The 21,676-nt window shown below is 37.7% G+C and overlaps 2 protein-coding genes and 1 pseudogene across 4 annotated transcripts; 2 read left to right on the top strand and 1 right to left on the bottom strand.

Annotated features, from left to right (window-relative positions):
- Positions 1-337: 337 nt before the first annotated feature.
- On the bottom strand, positions 338-4,036 carry LOC112165336 (probable inactive purple acid phosphatase 27). The gene is made up of 11 exons (XM_024301833.2): positions 3,882-4,036; positions 3,614-3,677; positions 3,330-3,346; positions 2,992-3,124; positions 2,573-2,760; positions 2,149-2,335; positions 1,991-2,058; positions 1,655-1,745; positions 1,302-1,490; positions 1,107-1,190; positions 338-394 (listed from the first exon to the last, which is right to left on the bottom strand). Exons 1-11 carry the CDS (start codon positions 4,034-4,036, stop codon positions 338-340), a joined length of 1,233 nt encoding a protein of 410 aa, XP_024157601.1.
- Positions 4,037-10,649: 6,613 nt separating this feature from the next.
- On the top strand, positions 10,650-13,580 carry LOC112183611 (tubulin-folding cofactor A). Of its 3 annotated transcripts, XR_002929923.2 has the most exons (5): positions 10,650-10,802; positions 11,317-11,474; positions 12,996-13,082; positions 13,163-13,328; positions 13,366-13,572. XR_002929923.2 is itself a non-coding variant. In XM_024321987.2 (4 exons), the coding sequence occupies exons 2-4, from the start codon at positions 11,322-11,324 to the stop codon at positions 13,265-13,267; spliced, it is 345 nt and encodes a 114-aa protein (XP_024177755.1). In that variant the 5' UTR covers positions 10,650-10,802; positions 11,317-11,321; the 3' UTR covers positions 13,268-13,572. The 3 variants fall into 3 exon arrangements, 2 of the variants coding, with proteins under 2 accessions (XP_024177755.1, XP_040369551.1); XM_024321987.2 differs by having other exon boundaries at positions 13,163-13,572; XM_040513617.1 differs by having other exon boundaries at positions 10,652-10,773; positions 13,163-13,580.
- A 471-nt stretch (positions 13,581-14,051) lies between these two features.
- On the top strand, positions 14,052-20,784 carry LOC112183603 (annotated as a pseudogene).
- Positions 20,785-21,676: the final 892 nt, after the last annotated feature.

Raw genomic sequence — 21,676 nt, 5'->3', positions numbered from 1 at the left:
AGATGCAAGAGAATACTTCTGTGTGGCTGAAAATTCCAGCATGACCAACCTATATATAATCTCCTCCAGTTTGGCTACAAGGGACGAATATGCCACAGCCAACAATTCCATAGTCAAAGCTTTGTTTTCTTTTCTTCTTTCACGTTTGCTCTTCTCTTCGTGAAAAGTATCTACACAACTACAAAATTCAAAAATCAATGATCAATGATCAATTCATCCTCATACTTTTACAAATTTAATTACATATATACATATCTAACTAAAGGGAGCAATATATATCTTGCCTTGTACTAAAGAAAAAACTGTGGAAGCCACAGTTAAATTCAATTTATCTAACTTATGCTTTTGTAATGTGGAAGCTGTCGTCAACTTTTCTTGTGTCTGCATTCACAAACTGAAACAACAAAACAAACGTGAGAGAATTTTTTGGATCAGCTCATTGAAATTCGATCTTAAACTCATGCAGACTCGAAGTTAACATATATGCTATGAACTATGTGAAAGATTAAACACAGAATATAAACACAATCAAGCTTTACTGCAGATACATGTATAGTTATATTCAAACATCCAAGATCACCAACAAATAGTTTAGATACAATTATGTTCAAATGTTTGTAGTAGTTATGAAACATGTACATATTGGAGTTAATGGTCACGTACCTGGAGCAGCCATGGATCAGGAATAGAGATAGTGCAAACGAGATCTTCTGCGAAGCTCTAAAGTCCAAGAGTCTCTCTATGGGGCAAGACGATGAAGACTTGTGTATTAGAGTTCACAGGGACCTCATTTATATAGAGGTGTCATCAACAGAGTTCTACCCATAAGAGAGACTCTGTTTTACTATGACTGATCCTCTATATCATCATCAGTATTTATCTCTTACTTGCCTATGTAGATAAGCAAATAATTAATCAAGTACTTATCAATATAAGATCAGATATTAATCTCAATATCGACACAAAAGTGGAACTCATCACAAACTCTTATAACTTAATCACCTAGTCACTGAACTAATCACAATCACTTAGATAAATGTCATTGAGTCCATACGTAAGTGTCTTACAGTATGAAGCGCTAATCTCAAGTTTTCATACATACTTACCTCTAATTTGATATCTATCCTTGTTGCATGCGCTCTGAGAGAACCATATTCAGAATGCCTTGATAAACTCCAACTATTGTTAATCTGTTTGAATGAAGTCCCAATTCCATGTAAAGAACAATGAAGAACATGCTTGTACAATTAAGTGCACATATATATTTGAAGAGAGATATGACAGAGTCAAGAAGGACTTACACCACTGGGAAACTTGTCCAAGGAAAAGCCAGCCATTCCAATTATGGCTTGCACTGGGGCACTGTAGTTGCTATGATCATATGTGTCGATCCCAGCCTCAACTTTGCAAGGCAATTTCATGCATTGGATCTTATAAATGGAGCAGGTTCGCTCGTAGTTATGGACATGACCAAACAGCGCCAGGTCAACCTAGTTCAAATTTCAAATAGCATGTACATGTCAGCAAAAAAAATTAAAATCCCATGTCTAAACCTAGAGAATCCAATAGAAAACCAGATTAGAAAAGAAAATGGAATCCATTGAGAAATGAAAGAGAAAACATTAACTAGCTAGGGGAAGGTATGGGATGTTACTTTGCTTGCCAGAAGTAATGGTTCAACTTTGTCAACGAATTTCTCATCAACACTCAGGAATCCAGGGGCAGATGTATACATTGGTCTATGCCTGCAATTTGAAAATATTAAAATATGCGTGAAGATCTGGTGACACTTTCAAGCAGTTATAAACTATTGATATTGATCAAATTATGCACAGTAGACAATTTCTGTGGTTCAAACTGTATGTCATGCACACGAACAGATCCGATGTGAATCAGAAACCAACGGTTGAAAGAACTGATTTATATTGTATGGTGTTCCTATAGAAAAGTTACATAAACTTGAATAGTTTTGAAGCATTTAAGTACTTACCCCATAAATATCAACCAAGGAGTTTTAGATCGATCAACTGAAGCCATATCCTTTTTCATCCATTGATACTGCAAGAGCATATAAAAAAACATCGAATGCAAATAGAAGTGCAGTGCACAGCTGTAGAATACTATAGAGCAGTGCTTAATCATCTTTACCTGCTCAAAATTTTTGGTCCAGTCATGCTCTGTTGAAATCATCGTGATGTGGACGCTTCCTTGTTCTATGGAATACCATGGTTTATCCTTTGCTGGGGTTGGCATTGGAAAGTAAGTCTCATAGGGAACTCCAACTTCCCCACCTGAATCTGCAAGAATGTACACTGATCCAGATTCTATATAGTCCCTGAAAAGTGTAGAAGCAAGCATATATAGAATTAATTAAGTAAACAAGAAAATATGACATTATACTTGAAGTCGTTTGTTTGTACGTGTTAAACAACCACTAGATCCCAAAAACGAGCTGTTAGATAATGTACCAACAATGTACACCAAGATAGCTAGATATACTATAAAATGGTATCGAAGCCTCTCAGAGAACTTCAAATTAAGTTCGTAGAGCATGTCTTCTAAGCACACGTACCTCTCATGGTTCCCGATAGCTGTCATGTATGAAACTCGAGAAGCAATAGGGTTGATTTGGTGAAGGAAAAAATCCCATTCAACTAAAAACCCAGTGGCATAGCTTATATCTCCAATGTGGAAGACATAGTCTACATTCCTGGAATTTATTTCATCCGTCACGGCCTCAATCACTGAGAGGGATCCTGGCTATTCATGCCGCAAGATTAAAATCAGCCTTTTCTTTTCCTTCGAGGTACGTAGAAGAAAAACAATGTACTGTATAGTTAGTTTCTTTTTCCCCCTCATTTTACTAATTTTATCCATGTTGATTTACTAAATTAAACACGACATGTTGTGCTGTGAGTTAGAACGATGCTCAATTACTATTGTTTGAGTCTAAATTTCTGCAGTACTAAAAAAGCATCACAATTCATATACCTGAATATAATGCTCGACAGAAGAATCACGAGGAGCCTTTCCCATGTCGCCAAATGCAAGAAATTTGAGCTCATCAGATCCTCCCACAGGGGGAGTGTGGAATTGGATTCGATCACTCCAACCAACTGAATCACTGCATTTTTTTTTTCAACCCCCAAATAAGAATCAATCTGTCTTCTTTTTCCAGTTATCAAACAAGCCTAATTCAATGTAAACTCACCACTCAAAACAATATCTCTGAGAACAGTGTTTCACACACATCAAAAGGGTGGTTCAAAATATTGAAACAAAAACTAAAAATGAATGAAGCTAAGTATATACGATTCAACCACTGAAACCTCATCCACATCTTAAACTGAAACACACCATACATACAGAAATAAGAAAAGATACCAAATTAAAATTGGTACTTCTAATCCACTTTACTAAAGAACCCTAGAAACAAACTTTCTGCTCAAAAATTTCAAATACACGAATAAAAAACAAGCTCTAATCAACCAAAATGAAAGCTTTCCCAGTGAGCTTCTATATATACATCAAATTCCAACTAATCCGAACACAACTGTACATTCAAAACCCAGATCCAAAATCAAAATAAGCTTCAGAAAATATAGGCACTCACTGGAGTTGGAGTAACAGTCTTGTAAATGGGCATCGTGGCCTCCATTTCTCCAAAGCAAAGAGACCTAAGTAAACCCAGTCAATTCAAATCAAACAAAGAACAATATTAAAATCACTAACCATCACAAACAAGTGAATTCTTAGATCTTGAACAAAATCTTTCAGAGACTCTGAAAAGAAATAAAAATCAGAAGAGACGGAGAGAGAGCAGGAAGAACCGGGAATCTGCAAACCCAGAAACAAAGAACAAAGTGTGTATGCGTGAGTACCTGATGCTAGTTGCACCGTCGTAATTGTGGTTGTGTTCGGTTCCTCCGTCGCTGGCATTTGGTGCTCGAAGTCGCACCAATCGAGAAGGATAAACTCCTTGGAGGCAGGTTGGACCAGTTGGGGTTCGGATCTCTGAGCAACGACGTGGTGGCATTGGAAGAGAAGCACAGGCAGAGGCGATGGTGCCGGTGAGGGGATGGAGGCAGTAATTCAATGAGGGAGAGACAGCAGCCGTGGAAAGAGAGCAGGAGAGGGAGGAGAGCGTTAGGGTTTCAGAGAAGAGCGAGAGAGAAAGAGCTGAACGCAGAGAACGAGCTCAGGTTGGAGAAGGAGCTGAGGTCGGGGACGCGAAGGAGGCAGTCAGAGACTCAGAGTGAGAGTCTATCGATTAAGGTTCGAAAAGTGACTAAGTGGGGTGGGGGAATGAAATTTTAAGTCCCGCGTTTCTCAAATTTTTCATCTTAGTCCCTCCACATTTTTGTAAATTTTACGTACGAAACTTTTCTCATCGGTTTCTTTGGTGACTGATGTCCATAATAATAATAGAAATCGGTTTCTTCACAAACTGATGTTGACATGATTTTTAACATCAGGTGCAATCCTGACCGATTTAATAGTAGTGATGTCTAATGACATTATTCTAGTAGTGCTGTTAAGTATCAAAGATATTTGTGCCAACGGTTATCATGTAAAAACACACTGTGATAATTGAACTAAATACTTTTATATTACCTCTAATGAATGTGGAAGGAAACACATTTTAGAGAAACTCATAAGTCAATCTAGTGGACTGAACCTCACTACGATTCAGATCATTGAATCCTAGATTGTCACCCATAATGAAATATGGGACACTGACTCATACAGGCTTTGGCATGACCGCCTAGGGCACCCCGGTCGTGACATGATGATCCGTATTTTAAAAAACTCATATGGACATCCCTTCCTTCGAGTGAAACATAAAATGGGATAAAAATCAGTCACACTGCAAGGTGTCGGTTCTAGTATTGCTTAAATGCAGTCATTGCCTTCTGAAGTACCAGAAGCACTACCTCCCTCCCATTATGCCTCATTGACTATCTCAAAGGCACATCACTCATTTTGCAAAGCCTTCTCTTTAGAAAAAACAGAATCGAGACCTCCCTATGCTAAAGATATAACATAAAACATTCCATTCTTACAAAGGATACAAGGACATATCTGTGGACCTATCCATCCAGAATGCAGACTATTCAAGTACTTTATGGTTCTGGTGGATGCTTCGACACACTGGTAACATGTCGGTTTATTGTCCACAAGAAATGCTGCAAAACTCCTAGCACAGATTATATTTTTAAGGGCACACCACCCTGATCACCCTATCAAGTCTATAAGGCTTGATAACGCTGGAGAGTTTACATCAAAAGCATTTGATGAATATTGCATGCCTATTAGGATCGATGTAGAGCATCCTGTACCCCATGTACATACACAAAATGGTCTCGCATAAGCCACCATCAAAAGGCTACAGATGGTGGTTAGGGCATTGGTTATGTGCACCAACCTGCCTATATCTGCATGCAGCTTTACTCATTCGTTTCAGACCCACTGCTAGCCAACCATTTTCTGCATACCAGTTGGTAACTGGATATGAGCCTGACATTTCACACTTACGCATATTTGGTTGCGCAATATATGTGCCTGTTGCGCCCCCACAGAGCACCAAAATTGGTCCCTAGAGACGATTAAGTATTTATGTTGCATACGAATTCCCAACAATTATCAGCTATTTGGAACCCTTAACAGGCGATCTCTTTACCTCTAGATTTGCGAATTGTCACTTTGATGAGACAGTCTTCCCGTCATTAGGGGGAGATAGGAAAAAAGATTTTCCAAGGGAACGATAGGAGTTGTCGTGGTTTGTCCCCACTCTGTCTCATTTTGATCCCCACACTTCACAAAGTATAAATAAAGTGAAAATAATAATTGATCTTCAGAACGTAGCAGATTCGATGCCTGATGCGTTTACTGATATCGCAAAAGTGACGAGATCACATATACCAGCTGCAAATGTGCCTGCAAGGTTAGAAGTCCCCAACAAAGGGCACGGTGCCGCAGATAGAGGCACTGCAACCGCACTTAGTGGAAGTGTGGTTGAGGCCGTGGCTCCCCAAGGAAGAGGGAGAGGCCACTTGGTTCGATTGACACTCACCCAAGGAAAAAGAGGGCGAGTAAGGCACAAACCAATCATCAATGTATAGAATCCATCTCATGAGATTGTCTCTGATTATAGTTATGTCCATGAATCAATACTGGAGGACGCTCCGATGTTTAAAATGATTCCAGAGAACAAAGAAATCTCAAAGGATTATGAGAGTGCGTATGAGTTGATAGAAAGATCTTCCATACACATTGATGATATATACTGTTGCTCAAGGAATCATAGAGCACGATGATATCGAACCACGCTCTGTTGCAAAATGTCAACAAATGGCAGATTGGCCTAAATGGAAAGAAGCAATCCATGCATAATTAGATTCTCTGACAAAGAGACAGGTATTTGGTCAGGTAGTGCTAACCCCACCAAGTGTAAAGCCTGTAGGACATAAATGGGTCTTTGTCAGAAAGCATAATGAGAAGAATGAAGTCCTGAGGTACAAGACTCGCCTTGTGGCGTAAGGTTTCTCACAACGCCTAGAAATTGACTACGAGGAGACATACTCTCCCGTAATGGACGTTATAACGTTCCGCTACTTAGTTAGCTTGGTAGTTTCCGAAGGACTGGAAATGCAGCTCATGTATGTGGTTACTGCATATCTCTATGGGGATCTAGATTCAGAGAGAGAGAGAGAGAGAGAGAGAGAGAGAGAGAGAGATATATATATATATATATATATATATATATATGAAAGTGCCTGATGGCCTTACATTACCCAAGTCAAGTGACTCTAAACCATTGAGTGCGTTTGCAATTAAGTTGAAACGCTCACTTTACGGAATGAAACAATCAGGGCCGATGTGGTATACCCGTCTAAGTGACTACTTGACTGGGAGGGATATAAGAACGATGAAGTATGCCCCTACGTTTTCATAAAGAAAACAAGTTCCGGATTTGCAATTGTAGCTGTATTTGTCGATGATATGAACATAATAGGTACTCTTGATGAAATAAGAGAAACCGCGAGCCACTTGAAATCCAAATTTGAGATGAAGGATCTTGGGAAAACTCGATTCTATCTAGGCCTTGAACTAGAACACCGAGTTTGTGGAATACTAATCTACCAGTCTGCGTATGTCAAAAAGTCAGGCAATATAACATGGACAAAGCGCATCCTGCTAGCACTCCCATGATCGGTCGAACCTTGGATGCAAGGAAAGATCCATTTCGTCCAAAGGAAGATGATGAAGAGGTGTTGGGAGATGAAATTCCCTATCTAAGTGCAATAGGCGCATTATTGTACTTAGCCCAATGTACTCGACCGGACATTGCATTCTCAGTGAACTTGTTAGCTAGATTTAGCTCAGCGCCAAGAGCGTCACTGGAATGGTATCAAGAACATTTTCTGATACCTAAAAGGAACCATTGACTTGAGACTGTTCTTTCCCTACAGAGAGACAAGAGGGACCGCAGATGGAATTGCAATCCCTAAAGGAAATGATGATGGCGAAAACGCCACTCACTACACTGAAACGACAAATGACGTTTTGGTCAGTTTTACTGATGCTGGATACGTGTCTGACCCACATAAAGATCGTTCTCAAATTGGTTATGTATTTACCAATGGGAACACGGCGATATCTTGGAGATCAACCAAGCAAACCCTTGTGGCTACCTCCTCGAACCACTTAGAGATCATTGCTCTACATGAAGCGGTTCGTGAGTATGTATGGTTAAGAACTATCATTACACATATTCGAGGGACTAGTGGTTTGAGTTCTACCACTGAAGAGTCTACTTGCATTTATGAAGACAATGCAGCTTGCAACGAAAAGATGAAGCTAGGTTATATTAAGGGTGATAACACAAAACACATATCGCCAAAGTTGTTCTACAATCAGCAACAACAGGCTCTCTTCAAGATTCAAGTGAATCAAGTAAGGTCTGAGGAGAATGTGGCAGATTTGTTCACCAAATCAAATACCAAGGCCACATTTGAGAAACATGTGAAAAACATAGGAATGCGAAGTCTTTCCAAACTTCCTTGATTAATGCAAGTATCAGGGGGAGGTGTAGACGTCAGGGGGAGTCTAACACACACATGTCATCCTCAAATGTAGAAGGTGTGTTGTGCTCTTTTCCTTCGACCAAGGTGTATTTTTTTTGTCCCACAGGGTTTTTATTGTTACTTGGCAAGGTTTTTAGTGAGGCAACAACTCATGCACCATTTCGTCTTTGACTTGGCACAAGGGGGAGTGTTAAAGGAAAAATATATTATGTGCCTTCGTCAAAGAGATTGACGGAGAGGGAATCAAGTAATTAGCAATCACCATCAATCAGCATGGATCAAGGACCAATCAGTAGTTAGTGTCATCATTGTAATTGATATTTCCGTTGTAATTCTCTCCCTATATAAAGGGGCTATGAAATAAAATGAGGAGACCAATTTCAATCTCAATTTTACTTTAACATGAATTCAAATCTAACGTTTAAACCCTACCTACATAAAGAGAAAACAATGAACAAAAGAATATATACAATCATATGAATATGTATTTTTCACATTATATTTCTAAAATTTGCAAGAAGCCAACAAAGGTTGAATTCATATACATGTGTTATGCAAATCTATTAATTGAACGTACGTGCAAATCTATTGACTGAATTACATGAATTTTTTTGTACTCTCAATTGATGTTGTTTAAATCTAAGCATGAGTGTAATGAAATGAAAAAAAAAATGAAAGAAAGCCAAAAAAAAAAATTCTTTAGAAAAAATCCAAAATAATTTAGAGTCATTAAATTTTGGAAGGATAAGATTGTCTTTTTCTCAAGAATTACAAAGCATGATTTGACAAATAAGTGATGTGTGTGGATGACATGGCATGACACCTAAGATTGAGGCCACAAATCATTTTCCTTCTGCTCAATTCTTAACTCCTAGTACTACATGTTTCATTTTTTCAATCTGCTTACTTTTGAACTTCTGACAATAAGTACTTTTGTACAATGAATTGTTGAATGTGAACGTCATCACTCGACTTAAACCAACGGGTTAAAAAAATTTGTTATTGTTCATTCCCTCGTTTAAGGTATAATCAACGTAATCAAGGTCAATGACCAAAAAAATTCCCCAAGCCACAAAAATGTGCTCGCACTCTCCAGTCTCTCCTCTTGTGGCACGTTTACTTACTTGGAATATAAAATAATCATGAATCGGAGACAAGTGGAATGGGAGAAAAAAAGAATCGGTATTGATTCCGGAGGAATGATTCCTAAACCCATCTCCCCCCTTCGTAATCGAATTCCTGAGTATTCAGGAATCAATTCCTGATAAGGAGGTGGGACCTACATCCATTCTGATTTCTTCATGTGTTAGTAAACGCAGGAATTCTTTTACCCAGAATCATTCTGATTTCTTTATGTGTTAGTAAACGCATGAATATTTTTACCCCGTAATCATTCTCTTTCCTTCCAAGTAAGTAAACGTGCCCTTGATAGACATCTATGGGTGGTCGCCGCCATCTTACCTTTACTTGGAGCGTCGATATATTTCTTGAAGAATCTCTACATCTTCGCCACCTTGTCAACTATAGTCGACGTAACCATCCAACATCTCATTGCATTGATTTTCTCCCTCTTCACTAGAGCTACTCTCCTCCTTCTCTTCAAATACCAATACGTTGCCTAGTGGTAAGTTAGGAGAAAAAGGAGAATGCAGCAACTGTAAATGGTCTAAGGATTGGGCATGAGTCTCACTTGTCCAACTAATTAGAGAGGCAATTTTTCGCCTATACAATTGCCGAACTAATGGTGGTGGAACCCACTCTGCCAATTGCTTTACATAATTTTTTCTCATATATTTTCACATTATAACTTTTAGGCCCCGTTTGGTTCGCGGAAAGGAAGCATCAGGAAAGGAAATTTGTTCCTTTCCAGCGTTTAGGATGCAAAAAGAAAGGAAATCGTTTCCTGAAGGAAGGGAAAATAAGGGGGAAAGTGGTTCATTCTAAATCTCAAATGAATCACTTTTCCCCCTTCTTTCCTTGCATTTATTACTCACAACATATTTTTTATTACATTATTTACAAATTTTTTAACAATTTTCCTGATAACTTTCCTTACGTTACCAAACATCGGAATGGAAAGTTGTTGGGAAATTTCATTTCCCTTCTCATGGGAAAGACAAAGGAATTATTTTCCTTTCCGTGAATCAAACGAGGCCTTAGATTCTTTTTAAAATCTAATCCAACGACAGTGACTACTTTTATTAGCTTCAATTGTTGCATAAAGAACATGAACACATTGACAATTCTTATGAATCATGTCAGCCTTTATGCCTAAAGTTTGATTTTCAGTCTATAGGCAGTGCCTACTGGTGCATATGGCTAAACCCTCTCTAGCATCTCCCTTCTATCTATTATCTAACGATTTTTAGAACATTGTGCAAACGTATTGACTTTTCGAAAAATGATTTTGGCGAGGAGAGAAAAAGTTGACGCATGATCCCCACTCGTGTGTAAGGTATTGTAACTTTCTAAAAAAAAAAAAAAAAAAATTATTTATTTAGAGACTGCATACTTTCTCACTGCACCGCACTACCGCAGTGTAAAATGACTATTACAAAACAACTCTTTATTAAAAAAAAAAAAACAAAAAACAAAACAAAACAAAACAACTCCAGCGCCCAGAGAAGAAAAGCAATTACGTAACTTGTCGTCGCCGGGAGGAGGACGGAGGACGCGACAGACGCAGGCAACGCATCCCGATTTCAGGACTCTCAGGTAATTCTTACTTCTATCTCAGATCTTAAATCGCTTAGTTTCACGATCCACTGATATCTCTGCTCTGCTGTTCAAGCCGATATTCATATCCCATTTTAGCTTCTAATCTTGTACCCAAGTTCAGTGAATGGGTATGAAAGGTTTACTTGGTATAGGGTCTTCAATAGTCAAACGAATTTGGAGTGAAAGTGAGATATAATTTTGCAAGTTTAAGCTAGTTAGAATTGCATTGGGTTGATGATATGAGTTATAGTATAGGATGTTTAGGGCTGGGTTGCATCTGCTAATCAGTTTCATAACATGATGATAGGTTACACAACTTGTAATATGCTATAAAATGTGGGAACTGTTTAGAAGACAAATGATATTTCACTAGAAATTTCTTCGTTGCAAACCAAAAAGATGTAGTTTCGTTTGGAGTTTCGCTGTTCCCGAATGGGAATCTTTGCCCAATTGTGATAAGTTTGAGTTCTGTGGTTTTTATTTCTCTCAAGAAAGTGGTTTGTTTTGATAGGTGATATGGCAACTGTAAGGAATCTGAAAATCAAGACTGGCACTTGTAAACGCCTCGTTAGGGAGTTTCATTCTTATGAGAAAGAGGTTGAGAGAGAGGCTGCAAAAACAGCAGACATGAAGGGGAAAGGAGCTGATCCTTATGACCTCAAGCAACAGGTATGGTTAACATTGTTATCTTGCAATCAATGGCAATATTAAGTTGGCATTGTATGTAAATTTGTATCTTCTGCAATCTTCTGTGCATGAAAATTTTGATGTCGTGCAGAGCTTTGATCTTTTGAATTAGAACAAACATGAAAGTCTGTGCTAATTCAAATTTGTTATTTCTTAAGTTGAAAGAATTCTTCAACTATTGGAATTAAATTGGTCTGTCAGTTTTGTACTTATCGTCTCCTGAGACTCTTTATTTTGCAATGCTATTGTGATTTGTTGCACCCATAAATGCTGTTCTATCTGAGTCAAGGATCATCTCTTCTTGGCAGTTTTATGAAATAGATGTGTTTCAGACCTTTCTCAAACAATATACTATGTTTTCATGGTGTTTTTCTGCATCTATTCTATTTCCTTATGTTTTCATGGTGTTTGAAAAGGGATGTAATGTACTGCTGGCCCCAAATAATGGAAGTGGAAAATCACTTGTCAAGTGAGTGCTGATGTCAACGCTGTTAAAGAGATTTAGGGTTTAGCTCCCATGCCATTTCTTCACAACCTCTGATTATTTTAAACCATTTCACACCTTAAACCATTGATCTCTACTCATAGGAACTCTTTTTGATCCTCTACGAAATGCAAATGGCGTAATGTAAATTTCTTTTAAATGGATCCCAGTCAGAAGACCCACAATGTCCTTCCTATTTTGTTGGGGTCTTAGTACTAAACCTGGATAGCAAAATGCCATACTAGGAAGGTGACAGTGGTGTTGATGGTTTTGTTCCTGTTTGGCTTACGAGGTGTAGAAGTTCCAAAGAGTTTTAGTTGCCTGTTAACTGTTTTTTTTTCTTTTCCTCCTTCTGTCATATAGAACAGAAACCTTGATGTCTCTGTTAAGCTTGTGAATATTAGTTTTTCCAATTGTAGGCAATCTTTATGAGCACAGTGTCTATAATTTGTCTCCGAGCAAGCTTGTTATATGTATGTAATGATACTTGCTTGTAGATAGATAAGTATAATCAGGTCGGAAACATCACACACGAGATATATAAAGGATTTTCCCAGTAATAAAAGGAATGAAACATTTGTGGCTAAGCAGTAAGATGTCAATTGACATACTTGACCTGTATACTTTTCATATGCATGTAAAGTGAAGACCTATTTGTTTGCTTGCATGCGTGTAGTATGTGCACACTATAGTGATTAACAGTTTCTATTACTGAACAATAAGGGTATGCAATGTACTGAAGACTACAGGCCCACAGCATATACTCTGGGGGTTGAGGAATGTGGATATGGCTGTTATTAGGTGCACTGGTACTGGTGCAAAATTAAACTGCCTTGATTGCTTGATTCATTGCTGTTCTAATACCTAACAGATTGTATATTGTTGGAGCTAAAGTTTGTTGACTCAAATCCTTACTCTGATTGCAATATGAAAGTTTTGTTACTTACTAAGGACTTCATTGATGTAGTTTCCATGTGTTGATTTCCAATTAAATTCCTCTGTTCTTGATTTTCTTACAGGAAAATGTGCTGGCTGAATCAAGGATGATGATTCCCGATTGTCGAAAGCGCCTGGAGGCCTCACTAGCTGAGTTAAAAGGAACTTTGGTATGTATATAGGTCCTGATTATTCTACTTGAAATTTCAGCTCTCTTCCCCAGTTTGTTAAGCAATGTATTTATGTTCAGGCTGAGTTGGAAGAAGAGTTGAACCAGAAGGAAGGCCCTGAAATTGAAGAAGCTCGGACCATTATTGCAGAAGTCGATAAGTTGTTCCAGACAACAGAAGCCTAGTCTTCCAGCCTTTGTAACAGTTACTAACTTTCCATGGTTTTCAATCTGCGCAGACTGTGTGCCCCCAACAAAGGGAGACAATGAACATGATGTAGTGTTGCCTTGCCATTGTGTTCCAAGGAATCTTAGTCTCCTGCCTGTATTGCTACTTTAAGCATATGTACTGAACTGAAATTTCCTGGGTGTTCACTTTCGGTTCCCATTGACAATCTTGAAATCACAATATCCCAATCTTGGATTTAACATTGTAGAAAATGAACACTTGATGAGGATTAAGTTATCCTCACTAAGCTGGTTAGCTTTAACATCCTTATTCCTTCCTGCAGAGTTTAGGGAAATATTCAAGCCAAACTTTCTGAAACCCGATGTCCTTGAGCTTCTCTTATACTTATAGCTCATCCAAGCTTGGTTGAACCTCTTTCTGTCACAAGTGTCAACTAAAATATTTATACACCAGCAGTTGCTGCTGTATACCCACAGAAATTTCTTAATCGGTTCAAATCCAGCGCTGTTCCAATTTCAAATCTAAAGGTCAATATTTTCCCAAGTTAGAGACCGAGTATTGCTGAGTTTAGCTTATTAATAACTCTCTCTCTCTCTCTTTTTATGAGAGCTTATTAAGAAAAGAGATACTCTCTATCGAAAATGCAATTTGTAGTTTAATCAAGTTTTTTCACGACCTACCCTCTCAATATTAATAATAAGCAGTCGTAAGTTTTTTTTTTTTTTTGAGCAGTCGTAAAAGTTATCCGCATACCCATACCCAACCAGAAACAGTCGGGTCGAGTTGGACTCGGTAAAAACCCACGTGCCGCGCACGCACTAGTTTTCTTTCCGATCCCTATATATTAAACCTAGATCATTTCAAATTTCCAATCTCCCTCACTAACCGAAGAACACAGAGAAACTCCAACACCCTTAAGCTCTAAGAATGGGACACGGTAACCCTCCAATTTCGATCTTTTCCTCCTTTCAAATTTGAAGAGAAATTAATTATAGGTTTGCAATCTTCCAGGTGACAAAGGCCGACCCAATAAGAAGCTCAGACTCTCTATCAAGGTTTTTTTTCCTTTTTTTTTGGTGAAATTTACTTAATCTTACGATATAGTTTTGCTAATGAGATGATGTCGCATTGTATCGCAGGAAAAATCAAATGTGCAAAACGACGACGTACACTGCTGCAGCGGTGAGGAAGAAGACAATGTCCCCCATGGTATTATGCATTAACGTTCACGTTTAAATTTTTTGGGAGTCTTGGTTGGAGTTAGGGTTTTGAATTCAGTGTAATGTAATGGAATATAGGTGGTGAAGGGAAATACAAAGATTTTACCAAACTAGAATTGAAGCCTGACCACCCTAACCGCCCTATATGGGCTTGCCCTGATGGCCGAATATTCCTCGAATCTTTCTCTGCTGTGTACAAACAAGCCTATGATTTCCTCATTGCCATTGCCGAACCTGTTTGCAGGTGCCTACTCTTGAGTTCAGTTCAGTTCATGCATGTACTTTTAATCATTTCGACTTTTCGTGTCTTTATGTTGTTGAGTTGATGAGAGCGGTATTGTTTAAACTTGATTGATAGGCAAGAGTTGATGCACGAGTATAACTTGACCCCGCATTCGCTGTATGCGGCTGTGTCAGTTGGTCTTGCTACGGAGACCATTATTTCTGTACTTAATAAGCTGTCAAAGGTCAACCTGCCGAGAGAAGTTATTGATTTCATACACGCTTCTACTGCTAATTATGGCAAACTGAAGCTCGTGCTTAAGAAGAATCGCTACTTTGTGGAATCCCCATTCCCTGAGGCAAGAGTTTTATGCCTTTACCTTTTTCAGTATCAGTCATTGATGAAGATTTTGGTTTATATAGTTGTTGTTGGTAATGGGTTCCAGGTATTGGAAATATTGCTTAAGGACGACTTTATATCTCAATCAAGGATTGCTTCGGAGGTCAGTACCTTGATCTGGATTGAAGTTGTAGTTATAGGGGTGTGTGTCTGTGTGTTTCCATTTCACGGAGAAGGTATAGTGCATGCACGTGTAGATTGGTCATTCTAGTATAGTTTAGCTAGCCATTCAGCTTTATTCACAGTATATTTTTCTATGTTTTCCTCCATATATATGTGAATGTGCTAAGGAACACATGTTTGAACAATAATGTAAATCTGAGTTCTTTTATAGGGTTGTCATGGAACTGGTGGTTTCACAATTAGCACAACAATGGGTGAGATTGGAGCTGGTCCAAGTGATTTGCTAAATGAAGCAGAATTGGCAGCTGCCGCTGAAGAAAAAGAAACTCATGCATTTGAAATTGATCCTTCAAAGGTACCTTGCCTGTAATTTTTTACTAAAATCCCTGATTTCCCATTGTTACTTGCATATACCATGGTTGTTTGGTATCAGTATAATAGCATAGGCCCTCTCCCGTATTCTCTCTTCCGGAAACTGAAGCTCTAGTCTGCGTACTTCATGCTTCCCCATGTGATGAGCCTCATGCCAGCATAACTGACTAGTTGCTTAGACTGTTCTTTGTTTCAAAGGCAAGGCACCGAGACAAGATGTTTTATGTCTTAGGAGGTGAGGCATTAGCCTTTTGAAATGAATTATTGTATATGAAACTCAAAATGCCCTGTGTTTGTCTATGCCTCTAGCTACCACTGTCTTTTATTGCCTTAATACTGAATTTAATGGTAAGAATTGTAATATAGAGCATAAGCCACGTTGACTTGTGGTTGATACATACTGCAGTTGAAACCACAAAGCACTTCATAGAAATTCAATGCCAAACTCAAGTTTTAGTTCAGAAAAATGGGTAGAGTTAATGCTAACACTAGAGCACACATTAGGTCAACAGTACTCAACACTACCACAATAACTTGGATCTACCGAAGTGTTTTTTAGACATACTGGGTTGCTACCAAATGTTTCCAATGAGAAAAAAGCATGAGCTTCAATATTTGATTATATCCGCTGGATTGCTGCTCAAATAGCCCCCAATGCAGTGGGTTCGATCTTGTGAGTGTTTTTAAGGTCAATTGGGCTGTATAAAGGGGTAATGTGTGGTTTGCAAAGTGGTGTCTTCCTTTTACGCATGGCGCAGTGGTTGCCCTTTTCTAGCAGGTGACGTACGCTTAAAGGAAAGGTGTAGGCATATTGGATTTTCCACTAAACAACCATACACGTCAAATCTGACAGCCATTGTAACCGTTTACTGGAAATCTGATGGAGATTTGATTAATCAAGTGCCTAATTAGTAATTATCACTCTCACATTAATAACCAGATGACTAGATGAGCCAACCAATTGTGAAAGTATCTATTTATTCAGATTTATTTTTGAGTTTAGTCAATCATTTTATACTTGGCTTTACATCAGAAAGTTCTTAATGATACCTATTTGGTTTACTGACAGGTTGAGAATGTTAAGCAGCGTTGCTTGCCAGAATCTTTGAACTATCCCATGTTGGAGGAGTATGACTTCAGAAATGATACAGTGAGCTACCTTCTCCCTGCTAATTAAAATTGCGTTTCACCGATAAGAGACCATTCATCATCTGGGAGTTCCTTTCTTTCAGTTTACTTTTCTTTTGTTGGTGTCTAAAATTGTCACTCTTTCGAGAATATAGGTTAACCCTGATCTTGACATGGAACTAAAGCCTCAAGCGCAACCACGACCATATCAGGAGAAGAGCTTGAGTAAAATGTTTGGGAACGGTGTGTTCTTCTTTTTATCTTGTGTTTTAAAACAAGCTTCAAGCATATTTTTTTGATGTAATTTATTCAATCACCACCTTTACTCTGGGAAATTCTTTAAATCCTTTCAAATTAAGTATGCTTCAACCTCGGGCTGGACTTTCTGAAAGAAATTTTGGGAACTCTTTTAAGTTCATACATTTGAAAACCCGTACATGTGCAGCATAGCTTGTTTCCTGAAGATTTAAAGAAAGCATATATATCTTCCATATTTGGAAGAAAAAAAAATTCGTCATTTTTCTTTTTAACATTGATCTGCTCCAATTCTCTAAAGTAGCAACCTGTGGATTTTTATCGCCTCTTTTTCATTTTTGAACAGGACTTTCATAGTGACTATAGAAAACACACAAAAAAAAAAAAAAGTCTTTAATATGGATGCTTTATATGTCAACTGTATTATTTGATACTCAGGGAGAGCAAGATCTGGTATAATTGTACTTCCTTGTGGTGCCGGAAAGTCTCTAGTTGGTGTTTCTGCTGCCTCCAGGATAAGAAAGAGCTGCCTTTGTTTAGCAACAAATGCTGTTTCTGTTGATCAGTGGGCTTTTCAGTTTAAGTTGTGGTCAACCATCCGAGATGAACAAATTTGTCGTTTCACATCTGATAGTAAAGAAAGAATCCGTGGAAATGCTGGGGTAGTTGTGACAACATATAACATGATTGGTTTAATTTGGTGGCAAGAGGTCTGAAGAATCTGAAAAGATCATTGAAGAAATAAGAAACAGAGAATGGGGATTGCTTCTCATGGATGAGGTAATTATATGATTTTCTGGGGTGGACTCTTTACTTGTAAGATAACATGCATGCATATACAAATTGATTAGATCCTTCTGTTCATATAGGTGCACGTCGTTCCTGCTGAAATGTTTCGAAATGTCATCAGGCTTACTAAATCTCACTGCAAGCTTGGTCTCACCGGTATGTCTGATACAGCTTCAAGACATTGCTACACTTCCTCTTGATCTTTTAATGTTTGGAATTCCTAATCTATTAATGTCTTCAATTGCAGCCACACTTGTGAGAGAGGATGAGAAGATCACAGACCTTAACTTCCTTATTGGTCCAAAGTTGTATGAAGCAAACTGGTTGGATTTGGTTAAAGGTGGATTTATTGCAAATGTACAGTGTGCTGAAGTATGGTGTCCAATGACAAAAGAGTTTTTTGTGGAATATTTGAAGAAAGAAAACTCAAAGAAAAAGCAGGTGTGTCTATTCTGAAATTTCTCACTCTTACAGTTGAGCATAAAGGAGTAGCAATTTAATTACATGTGCCAAGATGTAGCATTTCTTGTCAAGCCTGTCAATGTTTTTTTGTTGCTTTTGCATTCATCATATACTTGATTACTTTATTCTCCTGAAAGACTTCTTTTATTTCAGGCACTTTATGTCATGAATCCAAATAAGTTTAGGGCATGCGAGTTTCTTATAAGGTTTCATGAAGAGCAACGTGGTGATAAAATTATTGTGTTTGCTGACAATCTCTTTGCCCTCGCGAAGTATGCAAAGAAACTTCGGAAACCTATGATCTGTGGTAGTACCAGGTTGTTCATGGACATTGTGTATTTAACATCTTTTGTGAATCTAATATGGACATTTTGTTTGGTCAACAATCTAATTCCGTCTTCGTTCTTGTAATTTCAGCCATGTGGAGAGGACAAAAATTCTAGAAGCCTTCAAAACAAGTCAGGACATAAATACTGTTTTCTTGTCTAAGGTATTCTTGGAATGATATCCTCTTATATTTTCAAGTCAGAAAAAGTTGTCCATTTTGTTTTAATTTTCAACTTCATGTTTATAATTTATCATTGACAAGTAGAAAGTTGATGAGTTTTCTAATTTGAATTATTAGTATTTGAAGCTGAAAAACTTAATCTTATGGTAATGTTTGATCATTATATGTTACTTCAGGTGGGTGATAATTCCATAGACATTCCTGAGGCAAATGTGATTATTCAGATTTCATCACATGCTGGTTCAAGACGTCAAGAAGCACAGCGTCTTGGTCGTATTTTAAGAGCTAAGGTTTGTTTATTGTTATGTGCATATAATCATTGATTTCTTCTGATATTGAGATGATCTGGGAGTCCATTACAATTTTGTTGGTCGCTATTGCAAGGATTCCTCCATCCTTGTTTGTCATCTTTTTTACCGAAACGCTAACGTCTTGGTTACATTCTTTCTGCATAAGATAGAGTTTTTCTTTTCTATTGAATCCGGAAATCAGATTAGTAGGCATAGTTCATTAATATCGAACTTGTACTCTGTTATATAACCTTTGATAAGATAAACAGGGTAGACCTCAGGATCGGATAGCAGGAGGAAAAGAGGAGTACAATGCATTTTTTTATTCCCTCGTGTCTACAGATACTCAGGTATGCATTTGTTATATTAGTAATGTGGTTGTGCTGCATTTCTAGCTTTCATACGGAACTTTTTAGGTGCTATATTATTTATAAGCTTGAGATTGAGTAACAATCCATTTGAATACAGGAAATGTACTTTTCAACTAAACGGCAGCAGTTTTTGATTGATCAAGGTTATAGTTTTAAGGTACTCCAGCCTCTATCTATCTAATGGCCCTGTAGTGTTGTACGCATCAGCTATCAGAATGTACTTCTCTTTGATCTCTACAGTTATCTAATAACGATCCTTTATATACCATTGACAGGTTATTACAAGCTTGCCTCCTCCTGAATCAGGAGCTGATTTGAGCAATCATCGTGTTGAAGACCAACTGGCACTACTCTCAAAGGTCTCTGTGTTTCATCTCTTTCAATTCTTTACTGAAAACTTAGATCTCTGACATGTTTACTGGTTTAAGGTGTTGAGTGCTGGTGATGATAAAGTTGGTTTAGAGCCACATGACAATGATGCAGATGATATTTCCCTTCAGAAAGCACATCGTTCAACAGGATCCATGAGTGTGATGTCGGGTTCAGATGGGATGGTTTACATGGAATATAGGTATGCTTAATGTAGTTGCTTACTCCTTTGATGCACTTGTAATAAGAGCTAAATGAGGTATTTTTATCTTTATCATTTCTTTATGAGCATGATTCATAAATCATCTCCTACTAATTTGCAGTAATGAAAAACACAAGCACAGCAAAGTACAGGTGAAGAGTAAGCCAAGGGATCCGGCAAAGAGACATCATTTGTTTAAACAACGCCGTGGCTGAGAACAGGAATGATAAAGTAAATAAATATCAGTGGAAGTCCGAGATTGATGCTTCTATTCATACTTCTGATGTATATATATGAGCAAGCATTAGTATGTTTTCTCATAAATCCAGTTTCCAAAGTACTGGAAGAAACACGTATGCATTGTGCCCTCAACTGATTCTTTTTCAATATAGGGAAAAAGTCACAAAGAGTACCCGAACTTAAACCCATTCTACACTTTAGTACCTCATATTTTAAATAAATCACTTTGGTACCTCAACTTATTACTTCTATATAACATTCATATACGCCATTACTAACACCGCTAACTCAAGTGCTACATGGCTTTTTATATGGGTGTTTTCGTCCATTTACATTGGCACAAGCACTAAGAATAGAGATGGAACAAAACCAGGAGCCCACAAGCCATGGAAATACGGATGCTTGGAGCAAACTTATGCCATTTTGTGACATTCATGACCTTTTGTTTCTACGACATTTTATTATCTTTTTGTGCTGGAAACAATTAAATTACAAATGATGTTGCTCATTTGAATATTTTGTGTAATAAATGGTTGTGCTTTTGAAACAATGCAAATGTCTTATGGAGGTTGCTAATCTATCTGAACATGGTTGTCTTTTGAAGCAATAAAAGTGCATAGGATTGTAAACAAGCTTGTTCATTTTCGTTTACTTAGCAATATTCCAAATCATGATTGCAGTCAATGTATTTTGGAGGGAATATTGCAAACCATGAACAAATAATTTGGAGGGAGTTATAACTTTTGGAGGGAACTGATTTGTGACCACCACTACTATTCTGATCCAAATTAAAATGGGAAATGTATGTGTTAATTCATTGTTGTTAATTTCATGCTCCATTTTTTTCAAGGTTACCTTCGAGCAATCAAACCCATTTATACATACATTTCCATAACTTTGCACATGTAAAAAGTGGAATGAAACATTTGATAGCGAGACATGAGTACATGATCAGAATGTTCCTCTTGTCCAAAATTCTACTTGATCTAGTGAAAGCTATGAGATTTTTAGAAGGAAAACATTAACGGACGAAAACACCCATGGCAAAAGGTCACATGACACTTGAGTTGACGGTATTAGTAATCGCGTGTATGAATATTATATAGAAATAATAAGTTGAGGTATCAAAGTGATTTATTTAGAAGATGAGGTACCAAAGGGTAGAATGAGTTTAAGTTGGGGTACTCTTTGTGACTTTTTCTCTTCAATATATATGTTCAGTATTGGTGCCATTAGCTTCGCGAAGCGTTTCAACTGAAATTAAGGACTTCAAAGGATTACATTTACTGCTAGACAAAATGGCATAGGCAATCTTAGGGGAGAAAAGTAAGATATTCAAAGTAAAGAAATCGTAGCATTTTTTTTTTTTTTTTTGAAGACAACGTAAGTTGATTGTTAGTTTAGCAAGATTACACATAACAACCTGCCTCATTGAGGTTATCAGAATGAGCCAT

This window comes from Rosa chinensis, chromosome 1 (genome assembly GCF_002994745.2).
Source record: "Rosa chinensis cultivar Old Blush chromosome 1, RchiOBHm-V2, whole genome shotgun sequence".
In the NCBI taxonomy this organism is placed as follows: Eukaryota; Viridiplantae; Streptophyta; class Magnoliopsida; order Rosales; family Rosaceae; genus Rosa; species Rosa chinensis.
The sequence above is the reverse complement of the archived record's forward strand: the minus strand, read 5'-3'. Positions and strand labels throughout refer to the sequence as shown.